General features: G+C 37.7%; 1 protein-coding gene across 6 annotated transcripts in view; it reads left to right on the top strand.

The window, feature by feature from the left end:
* The window catches only part of NUBPL (NUBP iron-sulfur cluster assembly factor, mitochondrial), a 346,077-nt gene that overhangs the window by 258,457 nt on the left and 68,335 nt on the right, over nucleotides 1-19,285 (top strand). For all 6 annotated transcript variants that reach the window (XM_060096336.1, XM_060096333.1, XM_060096335.1 and 3 more), the window contains one exon: nucleotides 17,209-17,302. In XM_060096336.1, the coding sequence (XP_059952319.1) occupies nucleotides 17,209-17,302 (94 nt within the window). The remainder of the gene's footprint in view (nucleotides 1-17,208; nucleotides 17,303-19,285) is intronic.

Here is a 19,285-nt window from a genome sequence, read left to right as displayed (position 1 = left end):
ATTTATTTCTTATCTCTTTGATAATAGCCATTCTAACAGATGTGAGGTGATATCTCATTGTAGTTTTGATTTGCATTTCCCTGATGATTAGTGATGTTGAGCACCTACACGTATACCTGTTGGCCTTTAGTATGTCTTCTTTGGAAGAGTGTCTATTCAAGTACTTTGCCTATTTTTTAATTGGGTTATTGTTTTTTTGTTACTGAATTATATGAATTCCTTACATATTTTGGATATTAACCTCTTATTGGGTATGTGGCTTGCAAATACTTTTTCCCATTCCATAGGTTGCCTTTTCATTTTGTTGATGGTTTCCTTTGCTAAGCAGAAACTTTTTAGTTTAATGTAATCCCACTTGTTTATTTTTGCTTTTGTTTCATTCACTTTTGGTGTCAAATCCAAAAAATCATTGCTAAGACTGATGTCAAGGACCTTGCCCCGTTTTCTTCTAGGAGTTTTACAGTTTCAGGTCTACTTTCCGTTCATTTAGCTTAATGTCCTTAAGGTCCATCCATGTTGTCATAAATGGTAGGGTTTTCTTCTTTCTCATGGCCAAATAATATTCTGGTGTGTGTGTGTGTGTGTATCACATCTTCTTTACCCATTCTTCCATTGACAGACACTTAGGTTGTTTCAGAATCTTTGCTATTATGAATAATGCTGCAATAAGCATGGGAGTGCAGATATTCTCTTGAATATCCTGTTTTCATTTTCTTTGGAAATATGCCCAGCAGTGGGATTACTGAATCATATGGTAGCTCTATTTTTAATTTCTTGAGGAACATCCATGCTGTGTTCCATAGTGGGCTCACCAGTTTACATTCCCACTAACAGTGCAGAAAGTTCTCTTTCTGCACACCCTCACCAACATTTGTTATCTCATTGTATTTTTAATGATAGCCATTCTAACAGGTGTGAAGGTGGTATCTCATTGTGGTTTTGATTTGCATTTCTCTGATGACTAGACTAGTGAGTGATATTGAGCACCTTTTCATGTACCTGTTGGCAACTGATGTGTCTTCTTTGGGAAAATGTCTCTTTGGCTCCTCTGCTCCTTTTAAAATCAGATTGTTTGATTTTTTGCTGTTGAGTTGTATGAATTCATTATATATTTTGAATAGTAACCCCTTATCAGATATGTGATTAGCAAATATTTTCTCCCATTCAGTAGGTTGCATTTTCACTTTGTTAAATACTTCCTTTGCTGTGCAGTAGCTTTTTAGTTTGATGCGGTCCCACTTGTTTATTTTTGCTTTTGTTTCCTTTGCTTTTGGTGTTAAATCCAGAAAGTAATTGCCAAGACCAATGTCAAGGAGCTTATCCCCAGTTTCTTCTAAGAGTTCTACTTTCAGGTCTCTTTCAACTTTTTAATCCAGTTTGAGTTGATTTTTGTATATGGTATAAGATAGGGATCCAGGTTCATTCTTTTGTATGTGGCTGTCCAGTTTTCCCAACACCTTTTATTGAAGAGACTATCCTTTCCCTGTTGTATATTCTTGGGGAAATAGTTTCTTAAAATTTTTTTAACAGAAACATATCAGAAAATTTATTTAGTCATGCTATAATTACCCAAAATGAAATTGAATTGTTGCCACAGTTAGTTTTTGGGGAAAAGGACAGAAGTCCTATGTTTTCCAAATACAGAGTTGAGGGTATCTTGTAAAAATCTTTTCTAACTATATCGGAGCATAACATGTTATGCATAGGCCTTTAGGTAAAGATACTACTGCTGAATCATCTGTATCTCAGGAAGTTTCTTACTTAACTAAACTCTTAATGGTTTTTAAAGATGTGACAGAACCTATGAAATTGAGTATATATGTTTAAAAATATTTAGAATGAGTAAGTAGTTTTTGAAAGAGCTAGACACCTTACTTGTAGCTTCATGGGTGGTTGGTTTTTCCTTCAGTTTGATGGCCATCAGTAGGCAAGTCTACTTCTCCTATGGTGACAATGCCTATAGCACCTCCTAGTGTGAAACCCAGGGCCAACAAACATCCAATAGCTCAGTATTGATTTTAGGTGCTTCATGTTTCTGTGAATGGCTATGTCAGATGACAAATTTCAGTGATTTCAGTTGTTATAAAAAGCAGAGAACAAAATTGGGAGTATTGATGAAAATTTCATGTGCAGAACTTTGTCGCCAAAATTATTTGGCAGTTTAAATGCATCCAGATCCAATTTTTGAGAGATGTGTTGATCCTGCCTATAGGAACTTCCCTGGCCCACACTGCTAATGGGGGAGGAGTAGCCCTCCATGAAGGTGAGAATACCAGTCAGGCTTTTATTTTTACAACACAGAATTTTTGCATTTGAGCATCAAATTTCAAAACACATGACTTTTTGATTCATAGATATTTGCTGCTGAATTTATGTTATAATGTTTGGCCAAATATCTAGCACAAGCCTAAGATGATTGCTGATTGAAAGAGCCTAGCTGAGGAATGCTAACCAGTCATTCCCAAGTTTTCTTCATAGATCACTTGTGTAGGTCATCTTTGCAAAACCATGAAAATGTTATGTTCTGAGCTTTCGTCAAGAGTCTGTGTAAGAAATGTCTGTCTCTTCTTCTTTTGGAGGATGTTGGAAGAGGAATGGGACAGTGGGGATGGGGTAACTGTTATGGAAAGGCAGTACATTATATGGAAAGAATGTGGGCTGTGGTGACAGAAGGTTAGTAGCTTTGTTGATGGGAGGATGTGGAAGGTCTCTTTTGATTGTCTATGTTTTTCAACAAAATGATACATTTATTGGGTATATACGTACCTGGGTACTGTACTTGGCCTGAAGATATAAAAGTGAACAAGACTACTATTTAAATAGTAGGACAGCAGTTTGGCTCTATTGTTAGTACACATTTCTTCCATTTTTTTGGTTTGTGCTCAAGTTTTAGTCTTAGTTTGCTCACTGTTGGTCTTTCTTCCCCTCTATTTTTATTTTTTCATTGATTGGGGAATTGAGAGAGAGGGGAGAGATACCAACGGATTGATTCAGGCCATGAAATCAACTTACATTTTATGTTGGGTATCTGCATATATTTCTTACCCTGACTTATTGTCCTATATGTTAATATTTCAGAATTTTTGAGACTATACCTGATTCAAGGAGTTAATTTATTACATCCAGATAGTCTTGCTTTCTGATGCTGAAGTAGTTTGGTCAGAACTTCAACCTCTAGTTTTATTTGTTCATTCATAACTAGTTTGCTGTTTTAAATACAAGAATCAAACCTCATACTATATGCCTATTTTGATGCAATTTTTCAAAAGTATGTACTCATATTAAATAAAATTACTTCTTCAACTGGAAGAGAAAAAAAAGAATTCTCATGTTAAATGTGACTTGAAATTCATAATCTGATTAACAAGAGTCTAGTTGATAACAAAGATTTTTAAATGGACAACCATGATATTTAAATTAAAAATGACTTATCTGGACATCAGTATGAAGCTAAGAGAAAATATGTTCCAAAATACCATGTATGTATCATTATTATCTTATCTGAGAAACCATAGCTTACTAACTAGAGTTAGTTTCTGTATAGAACACAGGTTTGTATTGAGCCTCACCATGATACAGTTAGTTTTCTTGTACTTCATGGCATTGCTTACTTCCTACTCTGGCCTGCACTCTGTTATTATGCACGTGCCACTGGAGGTAGGGTTATGTCAGGGAGAATTAGGGCACAAGTTCTATTTATTTACAGGTTTTGGGGGTAATTTTTGTTTGAGAAGGGTATAATGATACTTAAGTAATACTAGTTTTCCAGTTTCATAGACAGCAAACTGAGGTCTAGAAAGATAACTTTCATCAAGATTACAGGTGATATACTAATTGGTTTGTTTATTGTCCTCCTATCCCTGTTTCATGGGGACAGGAGCTTCAGGTATCTTGTTCATTGCTGTATTCCCAGTGTCTAGAACAGCGTGTGGCACATGTAAATGTTGGTATTAATTACTAAGTTAGGGTTAAACTCTATAATGATGATTCTGTGTATCCACTTATTTATATTCTGATTTTAGGCATGCATATTAATGTGTGATCTGAAATATTAAGATGAGTATGAAGATACCTGTTGAGGAAAGAACAACTTCTAGATATAGTACCACATTCACTTGTTCATCAGGGTACAAGATTATTGTGAACAAGCCTGCATATAATGACCAGTGTGCATAAATGAGAATGGAGAAACAGCTGCTCATTTAATGGTCTTTTAATGAGATGCATAAACTTCAGTGTGTTTTTCTGTTTCTTTGCAGTTTAGTGATTTCAGTTTTCTTAGATGTCTTTTGGATACTTCTGAAGTAATTATGTAGTTTAGGAAGTCAGAAAGTGCTGAAGTTGATGAGATGGGAATTAGATTGTTTTACATGTTTTTCCTCCCTCTATCCTCAAACCTACTTCCAATCTATATCTGTATCACCTTCATCTCTATTCTTCCTCCATCCTTACTCCTTCTCAAAATCCTTTGTTAAACGTAGTTATAGCTAAAAGCTGCTGCATTTTTTAGTTTTCGCTAGGAAAAGTCACTTATGACAGTACATTTATTTTTTCTTCAGCTTTGTAGGTGGCAGGTCTACTTAACAGGAGCAAGATGCAGGTCACTAAAATGTAGAAATTTAATTAATATAATTCAAACAACAGATGTAATTTCTTTTCTGCTCTTTTCCTAGCCCTTATTTTTAGTCATCTACATCTTTTAAATTGTACTTTGACCCAGTGTTTTCATGCTTAATTTTACTGGTGAGAAATTTCCCCTTTAATTTGCAAAAAGCCACTTAACTCAGCTTATGACATGTAAACATATGGAAAGTATATTTTTAAATTACTTGTTCAGGTCATTTTGGAATGTGGTGACCTCAGAAATAGACAAATATTTTCCTAGCACCTGGTTAGAAGAGTAGACATGATAGGCTTATTGAGAGAAATTTTAATTTTGACTTGCATGATATGACAAGCTTCTCTTTAAAATAACTTTTTTCAATACAATACTACTATTTAATTGTTTAATGCTTTTTAGAAAATCCATGATTTCATTTCCTCTTCAGAAAGAAACCTCTATAAATCAGACAAAGTTATTTTCATTATCCATATTTTGCAGAGGCAGATCATTGGCAAATCATTTGATTTCGGAGTTTCAGTTCCTTTATCTGTAAAATAAGGACATTGGACAAGATAATCTCTAGAGTCCCTCCTAGCTCTAAAATTCTGTTTATAACCATCGTAAGATGAGGAAACAGAGGCATAAAAAAGTTAAGCAGCTTGGGTAAGTTCAAACAATGAATTAATAATAAAACCTTGATATGTGACTTTCTGACTGACCTATTTATTGACACTTTCACACAACCATTATGCCTGAAACTGAAACTGCTGATTTCTTTCTTTCCTTACAGAAAACATATCAGTTAAAAAAAAATTATGCTACAAATATAATCCTTTTTATTTTTCTAAAAGCTCAAATATATTTCTATAGTCTCAAGTTAAATCCTTGTGATTTAGTAGATGCTTATTCATATTTTTAAAAGGAGGATGTCTTACAAATAGTGGTTCACATAGCAACAAAAGACAAATCAGAAAACAAAGCATATCTTAAGTTATGAAGTATAAATAATAAAGTAAGTCAAAAGTAAACCAATTTCACGTACAGCGAAAGAAAAAAATAGAAAAGATTCTTGTGGCAATTTTCTTCCATCCTTTTATTTTATATTACTATTATTATTGTACAAATTATTCCACAACTTGTATCTGAATGTGTGATAAGCATTGGAATGATTTGAGCTTTCTTTTGTTGGATGAGTATATCTCAGTCATGAGTGTTTTGTATTAGCTGGAAAATTGGATTAGATCTCTCGACCTTTAAGGGTTTGTGATTAAGTCCCCTCCCCATTCAACTCAGTGGTGGTTCCCTCAACAACTCTTCAGGAATGCATCTATTTTGTAAATTATGACATTTTATATAGATATAACACATTAATTCCTAGATGAGCCAGAATGAGGTATTTTAAGATGGCAGAGTAGATTGTAGTTCAAAACAAATTTAGATTTGAGTTCTTTGTAAATATAAGCTAAATTTTCCATAAGAAATATGATCATTCCATGAAATAAATGTGTTAAATATACCAATTTGCTTTTAGCTTTCTTGTTTTTCTATAAAGTGCTCCCTTTTTTAAAAAAAATAGCTTGTTTGGTCATTTTGGTGCTTTTGATAAGAATACTTTCTATTTACTTTTTTCTGTAAGCAAATCTCTCACAGATGTTTTTCAAGTTACATAAACAGGTCATGGTCACGTTTTCTTTTTTTAAGTAGTTGGAAGGAACCTTAGTGATCATCTAATCTAAAACACTTTAACAGATGAGAAAATTGAGGGTCAGAGAGGTTAACTGGCTGACCCATGGTAATCTAGCTAATTAGTGATAAAAATGATTGGAATTTAGGTATGCCAGTTTTCTACACTAGAATTCTTCTGTTTGATGAGTAGATATCTGGACTCTTATCTGTACCCAGCTAGATTCATAGTCTTGATTTTTACCAAACTCCTCCTTTCCAGTGCTGTTTTTTGTTTTTGTTTTTTTTTAAATTTTCATTCATTACTAAACTGTTTTTCAAAGCGGTTATACCATTTTATTTTATTTATTTTTATTTTTTTTTTTTTTGCGGTACGCGGGCCTCTCACTGTTGTGGCCTCTCCCATTGCGGAGCACAGGCTCTGGACGCGCAGGTTCAGTGGCCATGGCTCACGGGCCCAGCTGCTCCACGGCATGTGGGATCTTCCCGGACCGGGGCACGAACCCGTGTCCCCTGCATCGGCAGGTGGACTCTCCACCACTGCGCCACCAAGGAAGCCCTGTTTTTTTTTTAATCATAGTGATTAATGTCTGAATCAGAATTTGAAATCTGAAAGCTGCATTATAATAGCTCATACTTAAAATGTAACTGAATATGGAGCTACAGTTTCTCACAGTTGGTTTTCTATTTGATGTGAGTTAGATCTTTAAATTTTTAGAATAAAAATAGACGGTGGGTAGAATGATGGTTATTGACTTAAAACAAAACTGGAATTTAGTGGTGGATTATTGATATTCTTTTTTTTTTTTCTTTTTTTTCTTTTTGCGGTACACGGGCCTCTCACTGTTGTGGCCTCTTCCGTTGTGGAGCACAGGCTCCGGACGCGCAGGCTCAGCAGCCATGGCTCACAGGCCCAGCCGCTCCGCAGCATGTGGGATCTTCCCGGACCAGGGCACGAATCCGTGTCCCCTGCATTGGCAGGCGGACTCTCAACCACTGCGCCACCGGGGAAGCCCCAAGACCGTGCTTTAATATATAAAAGACTCTTAAAGGATCATGTAAGGAAAGAATACTGTGATATACCATTAAAAAAATGCTCAGAAATAGAAGAAACATCATTATAATTAACCAGGAAAATGGGAGGGAAAAAAAGGAAACAAATGATTCTTCTATTTCTTACTTATATTATCTAAGTAAATAATTTTCTGTGGGTCTATAGTGTCTACTTTATATATCTATTTTATCATACTCTGAAAAAGTGTTGTAGTAAAGATCATTTGTTCTTTTTTTTAAAATATTTATTTATTTATTTGGCTGTGCTGGGTCTTAGTTGCGGCACGCGGGATCTTCTTTGTGGCATGTGGGATCTATTAGTTGTGGCATGCAGGATCGAGTTCACTGACCAGGGATCGAACCTGGGCCCCCTGTATTTGGAGCATGGAATCTTAACCACTGGACCACCAGGGAAGTCTCGTAAAGCTCATTTGTTCTTGGGTTTGTGGTAGTAGAAGTCTTCAGGGGCTTGGAGAATAGTGACGCTGCACCCAATTCTCTGGGAGACTTGGGAGCATGACTTGAGTCACACAGACCAGGATTTATATCCAATCTCCATCACTCACCATCAGCCTGACCTTGGGCAATTTTCTTAACTTCTCTAATCCTGAATATTCTTATCTCTGTAAAATAAGAGATTATAATGCCCATTTTACAATGTTACGTAAATGTATCTACCCTATAGTAGGCTCTCATTAACTGTTCATTTCCATTTGCACTCCTTTACCTGTTACCTGTAGACCCTTCCCCTCACCTCTTCCCTATTCACTAGCCAGTTCGACCTGATGGCCCATAAGACTCAAATGTAGGACTCCAGATCACAGGTAACTAGAGCTAAAGAAATAAGCTCGACTGGGACAGATCATCTCTAGCATGCAGTACTACATTGGGTAGACTGCTCTGCTGGAACATAGTGTCCCTCAAGTTCAGTAACATCTTTAAGAACCATCAAAGCCATTGGACAATGACTAGGAATCCTCTCTGGGGCTCCATGCAGCTTCTATGGTGGCTACCATCCTGCTCCTTCAGGACCTTGAATCCTCCCAAGTACAGTATTTTTTCTAAGGATTTTTTAAAAAAGAGTATTATGGTTTTATAGTTTTCCTAATTAAAGGGAATACCACACATCTAAATATATTTTATAAACTGTCCCAGATTAGGTTAATAAAGTGATGTGTTACTCCTACTTAAAAAAAAATTTTTGAAGCTTCAGCCTTTAGGTATATAGGGAGAGTTTTTATTTTTTAATTTCTTTTAGTAATTTTTAAAAATAAAAATATCATGATTCTCAGGCAAGTTTGTAATATTTTAGGCCTTTTTGGTAGCAGTCCTGTCCTTCACTAACATCTCCTTCCTAGGTGATGAACATCTGTGGCCTAAAGCAAGACTCTGGAGAATTTAGAGGGTTGTTCTCAAATTAACTAAATATTGTTACTTTTGTGATAACATCATTATTTTTATATTGTGAAGTTTTACTGTTTCAGTTGTACTGTGGATTTACATGGGACGTCTGTGGGCTAGCCTGGGAATTGGATAATCTTTTAAACATTATTTTAGAAACTAGGTACCAAAGATTGACCCATATATCAACTTTTGGGTAAGAAGTACTCTGTGAATTAATGCTATCTCCAGGTTGTCAGGGTCAGTTTTGCTCTATATCTGCTAGAACAATTAAGGAAATGTGAGATGATGATAAAGGGAAAGATAAAGAGTAAAGTTTCTCTTTCTTTCTCAAAACATTACTGCTATCACTGGGTTGGTAGTGCCTTTGGAGAGATTTAGTCAAGAAGTTTTCCACCCCCACCCCCTTTTCCTACGGAAAGGAAGAATTTTTTTTTTTTAATAAATCTATTTATTTGTTTTTATTTATTTTTGGCTGTGTTGGGTCTTCATTGCCGCACGTGGGCTTTCTCTAGTTGCGGCGAGTGGGGGCTGCTCTTTGTTGCTGTTTGTGGGCTCTAGGCGTGCAGGCTTCAGGAGTTGTGGCTTGTGGGCTCTAGAGCACAAGCTCAGTAGTTGTGGTGCATGGGCTTAGTTGCTCCACGGCACGTGGGATCTTCCCAGAACAGGGCTCGAGCCCTGCATTGGCAGGCAGATTCTTAACCACTGCACCACCAGAGAAGTCCCAGAAAGGAAGAAAGTTGAAAATGGATTAGAGAACTTTCGTCCGAAAAAAAATGAAAATATTAGGAAAGAACTTTTAGATCATTGTTGTAAATTAAATAATGTGTTTTCATCTTATAACTGGGTCAGCTGTTATCAAAAGAGTCTCAAGGATAAGTTCATTTTATTTTGTTGTGTCACTTATTTCCACAAGCCAGTAGGCCATCAACTCAAGTAGAAATTTTTTTGTTATTCAGATTTTTATTGTGGTATTTATATTTAAATAATTTCACCTTTATAGCAGTTTTCTTCTTGCAACCAAAATAAAATATTGCATGATTTTATGAATAAGTCACTGGGCAGAGCAAAAAATATGGTTCAGACTTAATCCTATTTTGTGTTCTATTTTAGATTTATATTTTATATAAAAGGTACCTCACATGGCAAAAAATTTAATTTTAGTAGTATAATAAAATTGTAAGGAGCAATCCAAAAGTGGGCAGAAGACCTAAATAGACATTTCTCCAAAGAAAATATACAGATTGCCAACAAACACATGAAAGAATGCTCAACACCACTAATCATTAGAGAAATGCAAATCAAAACTACAATGAGGTATCACCTCACACCAGTCAGAATGGCCACCATCAAAAAATCTACAAACAATAAATGCTGGAGAGGGTGTAGAGAAAAGGGAACCCTCTGACATTGCACTGTTGGTGGGAATGTGAATTGATACAGCCACTATGGAGAAAAGTATGGAGGTTCCTTAAAAACTAAAAATAGAACTACTGTACCACCCAGCAATCTCACTACTGGGCATATACCCTGGGAAGACCATAATTCAAAAAGAGTCATGTACCACAATGTTCACTGCAGCTCTATTTAGCTCTATTTACAAGAGCCAGGACATAGAAGCAACCTAAGTGTCCATCTACAGATGAATGGATAAAGAAGATGTGGCACATATATACAATGGAATATTACTCAGCCATAAAAGGAAATGAAATTGAGTTATTTGTAGTGAGGTGGATGGACCTAGAGTCTGTCATACAGAGTGAAGTAAGTCAGAAAGAGAAAGACAAATACTGTATGCTAAGACATATATATGGAATCTAAAAAAAAAAAAAGATTATGAAGAACCTAGGGACAGGACAGGAATAAAGACACAGACGTAGAGAATAGACTTGAGGATGCAGGGAGGGGGAAGGGTAAGCTGTGACAAAGTGAGAGAGTGGCATGGACATATATACACTACCAAACGTAAAATAGATAGCTAGTGGGAAGCAGCCGCATAGCACAGGGAGATCAGCTTGGTGGTTTGTGACCACCTAGAGGGGTGGGATAGGGAGGTTGGGAGGGAGACGCAAGAGGGAGGAAATATGGGGATATATGTATACGTATAGCTGATTCACTTTGTTATAAAGCAGAAACTAACACACTATTGTAAAGCAATTATACTCCAATAAAGAAGTTAAAAAAAAAAAAGAAAAAAATTGTAAGGAGCAGCTTGACTCAGAATCAGTCAGTGGTTTTTGACTGAACACTGAACACTGGTTCATTAGAGAGGGGATTGGCTGTGGAAAGGGAGTCTGGAGATGTATAAAGAATGGGTTCTTCTGTCAGGAAGCTTACAGTGAAGTTGGGGAGATAATTTTGTATAAAAATAATTACCCTAGAATTCTTAGAGCTTGAAGACCCATTTAAACCTTGGAAATTAGTTGAATCAAAAATCCTAGGAGCTTGGTGATTTGCCTGACATATTTGTCCACGGGCCTGAGACAAGGTTAGCTGCATCTCCTATGCCAGTAGTGGCATGGTTTCATGTCTGGGATTCTGAGCAAAGCGCAGGTACACTGTTCTATTTGCTATTAGGGTTGAAACATGCCTAACAGTGGTTGGAGAACCAGGTAATCAGGGACAGGTAGCAGGACTCAGGAACAGGATAGAAGTAGCAACAGATACAGACCAGGCCAGACAGACAGAGTCAGACATCAGGACACTACCTTGAGATCTACTAATTATGAGTCAAGTAGGCATAAGAGTCAAAACCAACTATTCAGTGACTAATTAAGAGCAGACAGGAAGGAAAGAGACAATGTCTGGCTCAGCCCAACTTCCTTTAAGAATTTGCCCTCTCACTGATGGAATATTCTAAGCATCATATGAATGGGCTGCCGGGACACAGCCCACTTTTAAATTACTCAGTCTAGATTTTGTCCCATTTCTCCTGCTTCGTGATTCCTCTTTTCATTCTTAAGTTACCTTTTTCTTGCCCTCAGGAGTCTTGGCCACCACTTTGGCTCTAGCAGGTTATAGCTCTGCCTCTCTTTCTTGGCAGTGATTTTCCTCCCTGATTCGACAGGGGCCCAGGATCCATCCCTGCTGATATTGTTTTCACCTGGCTCACATTGGCTTTGCTAGCAGACCTGGGATAGCTGGGACACGCTGCCTTTGCTTTGGAAAAGCATATGTTGACCCTGTGGTACTTAAACGTGGCCTGTGTAGTGCTGATGATGGAGTCTTCTACCCTGGAGGCTGACTGTGGTACACTACTCCCACCAGCTGAGAAGCCAAAAATGGAATGCATCTATGGGCCCTTTCTTTTCAACACTTACAACTCAGCCACTTTGCACTTGTGCTCCTGGCATCCTCTGAAGCAAGGCCTGATAGCTGCTGCTGCTTTGGTCAGCTTCTTAATAGAAGTATCCATGCAAGAAAGTGGTCCACCTTCTTTACCCATTCGTAGCACCACACTCTTCATAACTGATGTCCTGATGTCTTCATAACCTTACCTGTCCAAATATAAGACACACGTTTAACTCCCAGTTATTCCTCAGAAAAGAGGGAATTGCCTTTATTTGAGTTTTTGAGTTACCCTCAGATTATCAGGCATTATTCTGAATATAAAATACAAAGTATTGTTTGGAGAAGACATGTTGGCCTAAAATTACCCCAGTCAGTGCTAGTTTGGAATATTTTCCCTGTGTAAGGTTGACAAGAAAGAAATAAAAATAATTTAACAGAGATTTAGTAAGTTTTTAAAAAATAAAATTTATTTATTTATTTATGGCTGCATTGGGTCTTTGTTGCTGTGCATGGGGTTTTTCTAGTTGCGGCGAGCGGGGGCTACTCTTTGTTGCGGTGCACAGGCTTCTCCTGTTGTGGAGCATGGGCTCTAGGTGCATGGGCTTCAGTAGTTGTGGCATGTGGGCTCAGTAGTTGTGGCTCGTGGGCTCTAGAGCACAGGCTCAGTAGTTGTGGCACACAGGCTTAGTTGCTCCGTGGCATGCGGGATCTTCCCGGACCAGGGCTTGAACCCGTTTCCCCTGCATTGGCAGGCAGATTCTTAACCACTGTGCCACCAAGGAAGTCCCAGTAATTATTTCTGATAGCATAAACTTCAAGTGTTGGTTGTCTTAATAAACAAAGAGAAAGAGCAGTAAAAAGAAGCAATACCATAGGTTGTGCTGTTATAGCAATTACAAATGCATAATGAAAAAACAGCTGTTCTAATGTTATCTGAATGGCTTTGGACAAAAGCTCAGTGACTACATTATATCAATATTAGATTCTAGAAGTCCTGTATCTCAAACACTTTAGAGGGGAATAAAGGTTATGTACTACTGTGTGAAAGAGGCATCTTGCACAAAGCCTCTGTTGGCAGACTCAGGTCTGAATGCTGCCCCTAATCTGTACTTCATCCCATCCTTCACAATTGCCCTGACCACTGGATTTTATTTTATTTTTTTACTCTCTCATTATGCTGTTTATATCCCCCTTTAGGTGTAATGCACATATTTGATTTCCTGGCTGCACTGCTGAATTCTCTGCTGCAGCGCTGCCTCTTTATCCACAGGGCATCTCTGAACTACCTTGGTAACTCCACTTCTAGACTGATTCAGTCTGTTCTGCTGGGATCCTTTGAGTCTGGAGCCTGAGAGGGAGCCAAGAAGGTTTTACTAGAGGTGGGGTTACCTTGAGGCTAATGAAGCTTAAGTTCAGGGTTCCACACTGTCATGGGCTCCTAAGAGATGCTGTGAGTTGTAGAGTGTTCTCAGTGGAGAGAGGAAGCCGGTTGCAGTCAGGAAGCATTTCTATGTAAGCATTTCTGTTGTTCAAGAGACCTCAGAGAAAGAAACTTGAATCTCTAAGGCTCCAGCATTTTATGATGATTTCTTGTACATTCTAAATAAATATTTACTTTTGTACCAAATTTTGCAGTCCTAACTGCATGCTAATTCTTAGAGAGGACCACCCAAATTGTATATGGTTCAGGCCACACAAAATCTGGATCAGTCGCTTAGTTTTACTAAATGAGATACCTGGGTGTTTTGCTAGTACTTATTTCTCTACATTTAGTAATAAATAATTTATATGCGTAAACAAACACTGAGTAGAATCTAGAGAATCCCTAAATCATTCTAAAATCAATGCTTTGGTGATTATTTTGTAAGAGAACTGGAACTTCCTGGCAGCCAGTATATTTCAATATTAATATTAGTGAATGCTCTAAAACTGGAACTCATATACTGACTTCAGTTCAGTTCAAGTCTGCAAGCCTTTGTGAAATGCCTACTATGTGAGATGAAAGTGTTGGTCTAGGTTTTTTTTTTCCCCCAGAAAGTTTGAATTCAGTTTGAGTCGTTTGAAATTAATTGCCTTAACAGTGATAATACTTTTAGTTCCTTGGAACCATAATAGCAGTTCTCTTTAAAGAAATAAGAAATTGGAGCCAATGTGATAAATATGATTAAATGCCAAGGAACAACAGTGATAAATTGTTGGCACCAGTCATTTGATGTCCTCTGAAACAAAGAGACTTGTCAGTCTGCCAGTGCTAGGAGTTTCAGTGCAGAGGATATAAAATGAAAAGTAGGGCCTCCCTGGTGGCGCAAGTGGTTGAGAGTCCGCCTGCCGATGCAGGGGATACGGGTTCGTGCCCCGGTCTGGGAGGATCCCATATGCCGCGGAGCGGCTGGGCCCGTGAGCCATGGCCGCTGAGCCTGCGCATCTGGAGCCTGCGCGTCCGGAGCCTGTGCTCCGCAACGGGGGAGGCCACAACAGTGAGAGGCCCGCATACCACAAAAAAAAAAAAAAAAAAAAAAGAAAAGTATCCTTTATCTTTTTTGTAAATAGTTTCATAGATGATGGTCATGGGTAACTTAGGGGTAACTATTTTTCAAACCAAGAAACCCTGTATTGAAAACGAACTACTTCATGTTCATCATTTCATCATTCTCTTAAAATGTGTCATTAAATCAGTGTCAAGTACTTGTGTTTGAGAAATATTATAGAATTCCTAAAAGACATGTCAGTATATAATGACATACACTGATAAATGTGTTGAAGAAGGACACATTCAGGGAAGGAAAGAGACTGATGGTTGGGGGAGTGCCATTTTAGAAAGGCTGTACTGCCTTCCTAGCTATTCCTTGAATGTGCCAAGCATATCCCCATCTCAGGTCCTTTGCACTTGCTACTTCTTCTGCCTGGAATGCTTTCTGAGAATTGCATCAGTTAGTTTTCTCACTTCACTCCAGGCTCTGACCACCCTGTCGAAAGTAGCATCTTCTACCACTCTATTCCTTTTCCCTCTTCTTCATGTGTTCCTCACCATCAGACCTTGGGAACTGAAGAGACTCAAAGAAATTCTTTGATAAATCCTTAGCTGTCTAAACTCTTACTACTTGCCCTCTGAAATTCAGGAATTAAAGTTTTAAAAACTGTATCTCTCTCTTTTTTTTTTAATATTATTTTTTGGCCATGCCGTGTGGCATGTGAGATCTTAGTTCCCCCACCAGGGGTCAAACCCGTGCCCCCTGCGTTGGAAGCATGGAGTCTTAACCACTGGACCACCAGGAAGTCCCTAAAACTGTCTCTTGCTATTTGATCTGGATATATCCAAATCAGGAAGCAAGTAATTTTGTATAGTAAGGGGTACTTGTTTTCTCTGTAGCACTTGTCTTTGATTTGCTTGTCTTTCTGCCTGTTTATCTACCTGTCTTCCTCACTAAAACATTAGTTGTCTGGTGGCTGGGACTTTCTTTTTTTCACTGCTGTATCTTCATCACCTGAAACAGTGCCTGGCATCAATTCTCAGTAAATATGTGTTGAATAAATGTGTTAATACATGAATGAATCCATCTGACCCAATATCATCTAAATCTTAATTTTAAAAATATGTGATTATATGGAAAAGGCTTATTTCACATTATTAAGTTTTAAGAAGCAGGATATGGGATTGTATACACAGTATGATTTACTTTTACATTTAAAAATTTTTGGATCTTTGCATGTGTTTATTTATTCATTCATTCCTTGAAAGAAAACTTATTGAGCATCTCCTATGTATCCATTCTTTGTTACGTATTCTAAGTCATCTACAGTTTCATGGGAAGACAGATACTGAAATAACAGTCAATGAATGCCATCTTTCCCCTTGCACTGCTCTTCAGCTATGTTGATCTTTCAGTTTCTCTAACTTCTTTGCACAGGTTATATCATTATGTGCTTAATATCTGTCTCCCTCTGTATTGTAAATTCTGTGAGGCTAGGGACCATGATACCATTTAATTATCAATACCTAGCTCAATGCCTAATATATAGTAGGTACTCAATAAACATTTGTTGGGTGAATGAATGAACGAATGAATGAACGAACGATAAGAAGAATTGTTCCAACATAGTAGGAACACCATATCTAATCTTTAATGGAAGTTATGGGAAGTAAATTTCAAGCTACGACCTAAAGAATGAGGAGGAATTAGCAAGTGAAGAAGACCAGGCAGAGGTTCTGAAGCTAAAATTTAGATTTTATCCTAAAAGCAATAGAAGAGTTTTAAGCAAAAAAATGGCACTATCAAACCAATTTTCACTGGTGTTAGGAACACACTGTATGGGCAGTGCTAGACCAGAGAGATTGGTTGGGAGGCTTTAGTGATAGATGCCTGTGACCTCTTTGGTTCTTGGCCATTCAGAAACAGAGACATGGATACATTTGAGAGATTTTTAGAAGGCATAATCAGTAACTGGGGATAGCGAGGGAAAGAGAACAGTTAAGTGTTTTCCCAAGCCTTTGCCTTAGGTAACTAAGGGGATCCTAGGGCCTTTCACTGAAACTGGGGACTCAGAAGGAAGAACCACTTGAGGAGAAAAGAGCCTGAGGTACCCTTGAGCCCTATCTAATTGAGGCTGAGCATTAAGGACTTGGTTAAACAGCTGAATTTTCTAGATATAGATACTTAGAAAAGTGCCTGAAGAGAAATAATCAAAATGTTAATTTGGAGCTCTAGGTATATTTCTAAAATTTTCTTATTAAGTTTTGGTTTTCATTATTAGTGTGTTTTATGAAGGAAAAATAATAAACTTAAAAAAATTATATTAAGATCTGCTATAGGGAACACTGTACCAAAAACCACAAAGGACAAAAAGCTAAGACCTCCTTAGGTAAAATACGGGCTATTTTCCGTGAAAATAAATGAGTGGTCCTGAATAGAAGTCCACTGTGCAAGGGGTTCGCCATTATGCTATGTGTGTGTTTTGTGGTGTCATTTGAAAATTTAACCTTATCAGTCAGAAAAGGTCTGCTAGAGGCAAAGATTGTTTCTTATTTATCAGCCCTCAGCACAGTCCCTGGCATTTACTAATGGCTCAACTGAAAGCTATTATTTTAGCTTTGTTATTAATTCATTTATTTTTGTTTATGTCACTATTCACCACATTTGTTTATACAGTGATGTTATTTGTGTCATCTTGGTTTTTAGGTAGATTGGGGTCAACTGGACTATTTAGTTGTTGACATGCCACCAGGAACTGGAGATGTGCAGTTATCAGTCTCACAGAATATTCCTATTTCAGGTAACTTTTTTTTTTTTTTTGTAGTAGTAAAATTGCTTCACAATGTTGTGTTAGTTTCTGCTGTACAATGAAGTGAATCAGCTATATGCACACCCATATCCCCTCCCTATTGGAACTCCCACCCCCCATCCCACCCATCTAGGTCGTCACAGAGCACCAAACTGAGCTCCCTGTGCTATATAAGGTTTCCACTAGCTATCTGTTTTACACATGGTAGTGTATTTATGTCAAACCTAATCTCCCAGTTCGTCCCACCCTCCCCTTACCCTCATGTCCACATGTCTGTTCTCTACGTCTACATCTCTATTCCTGCCCTACAAATAGGTTCATCGGTACCATTTTTCTAGATTCCATGTATATGCGTTCATATATGATATTTGTTTTTCTCTTTCTGGTTTACTTCACTCTGTATGACAGACTCTAGGTCCATCCACATCTCTCAAAAGACCCAATTTCATTCCTTTTTATGGCTGAGTAATATTCCATTGTATATATGTGCCACATCTTCTTTATCCACTCGTCTGTCATTGGACACTTAGGTTGCTTCCATGTCCTGCCTATTGTAAATAGTGCTGCGATGAACATTGTAGTACATGACTCTTTTTGAATTGTGGTTTTCGCAGGGTATATGCCCAGTAGTGGGATTGCTGGGTCATATGGTAGTTCTATTTTTAGTTTTTTAAGAAACCTCCATATTGTTCTCCCTAGTGGCTGGATCAGTTTACATTCCCACCAACAGTGCAAGAGGGTTCCCTTTTCTCCACACCCTCTCCAGCATTTATTGTTTGAAGATTTTTTGATGATGGCTGTTCTGATCAGTGTGAGGTGATACCTCACTGTAGTTCTGATTTGCATTTATCTAATAAATAGTGATGTAGAGCATCTTATTGGTGAAATTTAGGTCTTCGGCCCATTTTTTAACTGAGGTGTTTGTTTTTTTTATATTGAGCTCCATGAGCTGTTTATATACTTTGGAGTGTAATCCTTTGTCCATTGATTCATTTGCAAATATTTTCTCCCAAACTGAGGTTTGTCTTTTCATCTTGTTTATGGATTCCTTTGCTGAGCAAAAGCTTTTAAGTTTCGTTAGGTCCCATTTGTTTATTTTTGTTTTTATTTTCATTACTCTAGGAGGTGGGTAAGAAAGATCTTCCTGTAGTTTATGTCATAGAGTGTTTTTCCTATGTTTTCCTCTAAGAGTTTTTTTTTAACAACTTTATTGGAATATAATTGCTTTACAATGGTGTGTTAGTTTCTGCTTTATAACAAAGTGAATCAGCTATACATATATCCCCATATCTCCTCCCTTTTGCGTCTCCCTCCTGCCCTCCCTATCCCACCCCTCTAGGTGGTCATAAAGCACTGAGCTCATCACCCTGTGCTATGCGGCTGCTTCCCACTAGCTATCTGTTTTACTTGTGGTACTGTATATATGTCCATGCCACTCTCTCACTTCGTCCCAGCTTACCCTTCCCACTCCCCGTGTCCTCAAGTCCATTCTCTACATCTGCATCTTTATTCCTGTCCTGCCCCTAGGTTCTTCAGAACCTTTTTTTTTTTTTTAGATTCCATATATATGTGTTACCATACGGTATTTGTTTTTCTCTTTCTGACTTCACTCTGTATGACAGACTCTAGGTCCATCCACCTCACTACAAATAACTCGATTTCATTTCCTTTTATGGCTGAGTAATATTCCATTGTATACATGTGCCACATCTTCTTTATCCATTCATCTGTTGATGGACACTTAGGTTCCTTCCATGTCCTGGCTCTTGTAAATAGAGCTGCAGTGAACATTGTGGTACATGGCTCTTTTTGAATTACAGTTTTCTCAGGGTATATGCCCAGTAGTGGGATTGCTGGGTCGTAGGGTAGTTCTATTTTTACTTTTTTAAGGAACCTCCATATTTTTCTCCGTAGTGGCTGTATCAATCTGCATTCCCACCAACAGTGCAGTGTAAGAGGGTTCCCTTTTCTCCA

This window comes from Mesoplodon densirostris, chromosome 4, assembly GCF_025265405.1.
Source record: "Mesoplodon densirostris isolate mMesDen1 chromosome 4, mMesDen1 primary haplotype, whole genome shotgun sequence".
Taxonomy (NCBI): Eukaryota; Metazoa; Chordata; class Mammalia; order Artiodactyla; family Ziphiidae; genus Mesoplodon; species Mesoplodon densirostris.
This window is presented reverse-complemented; position numbering and strand designations above follow the sequence as displayed.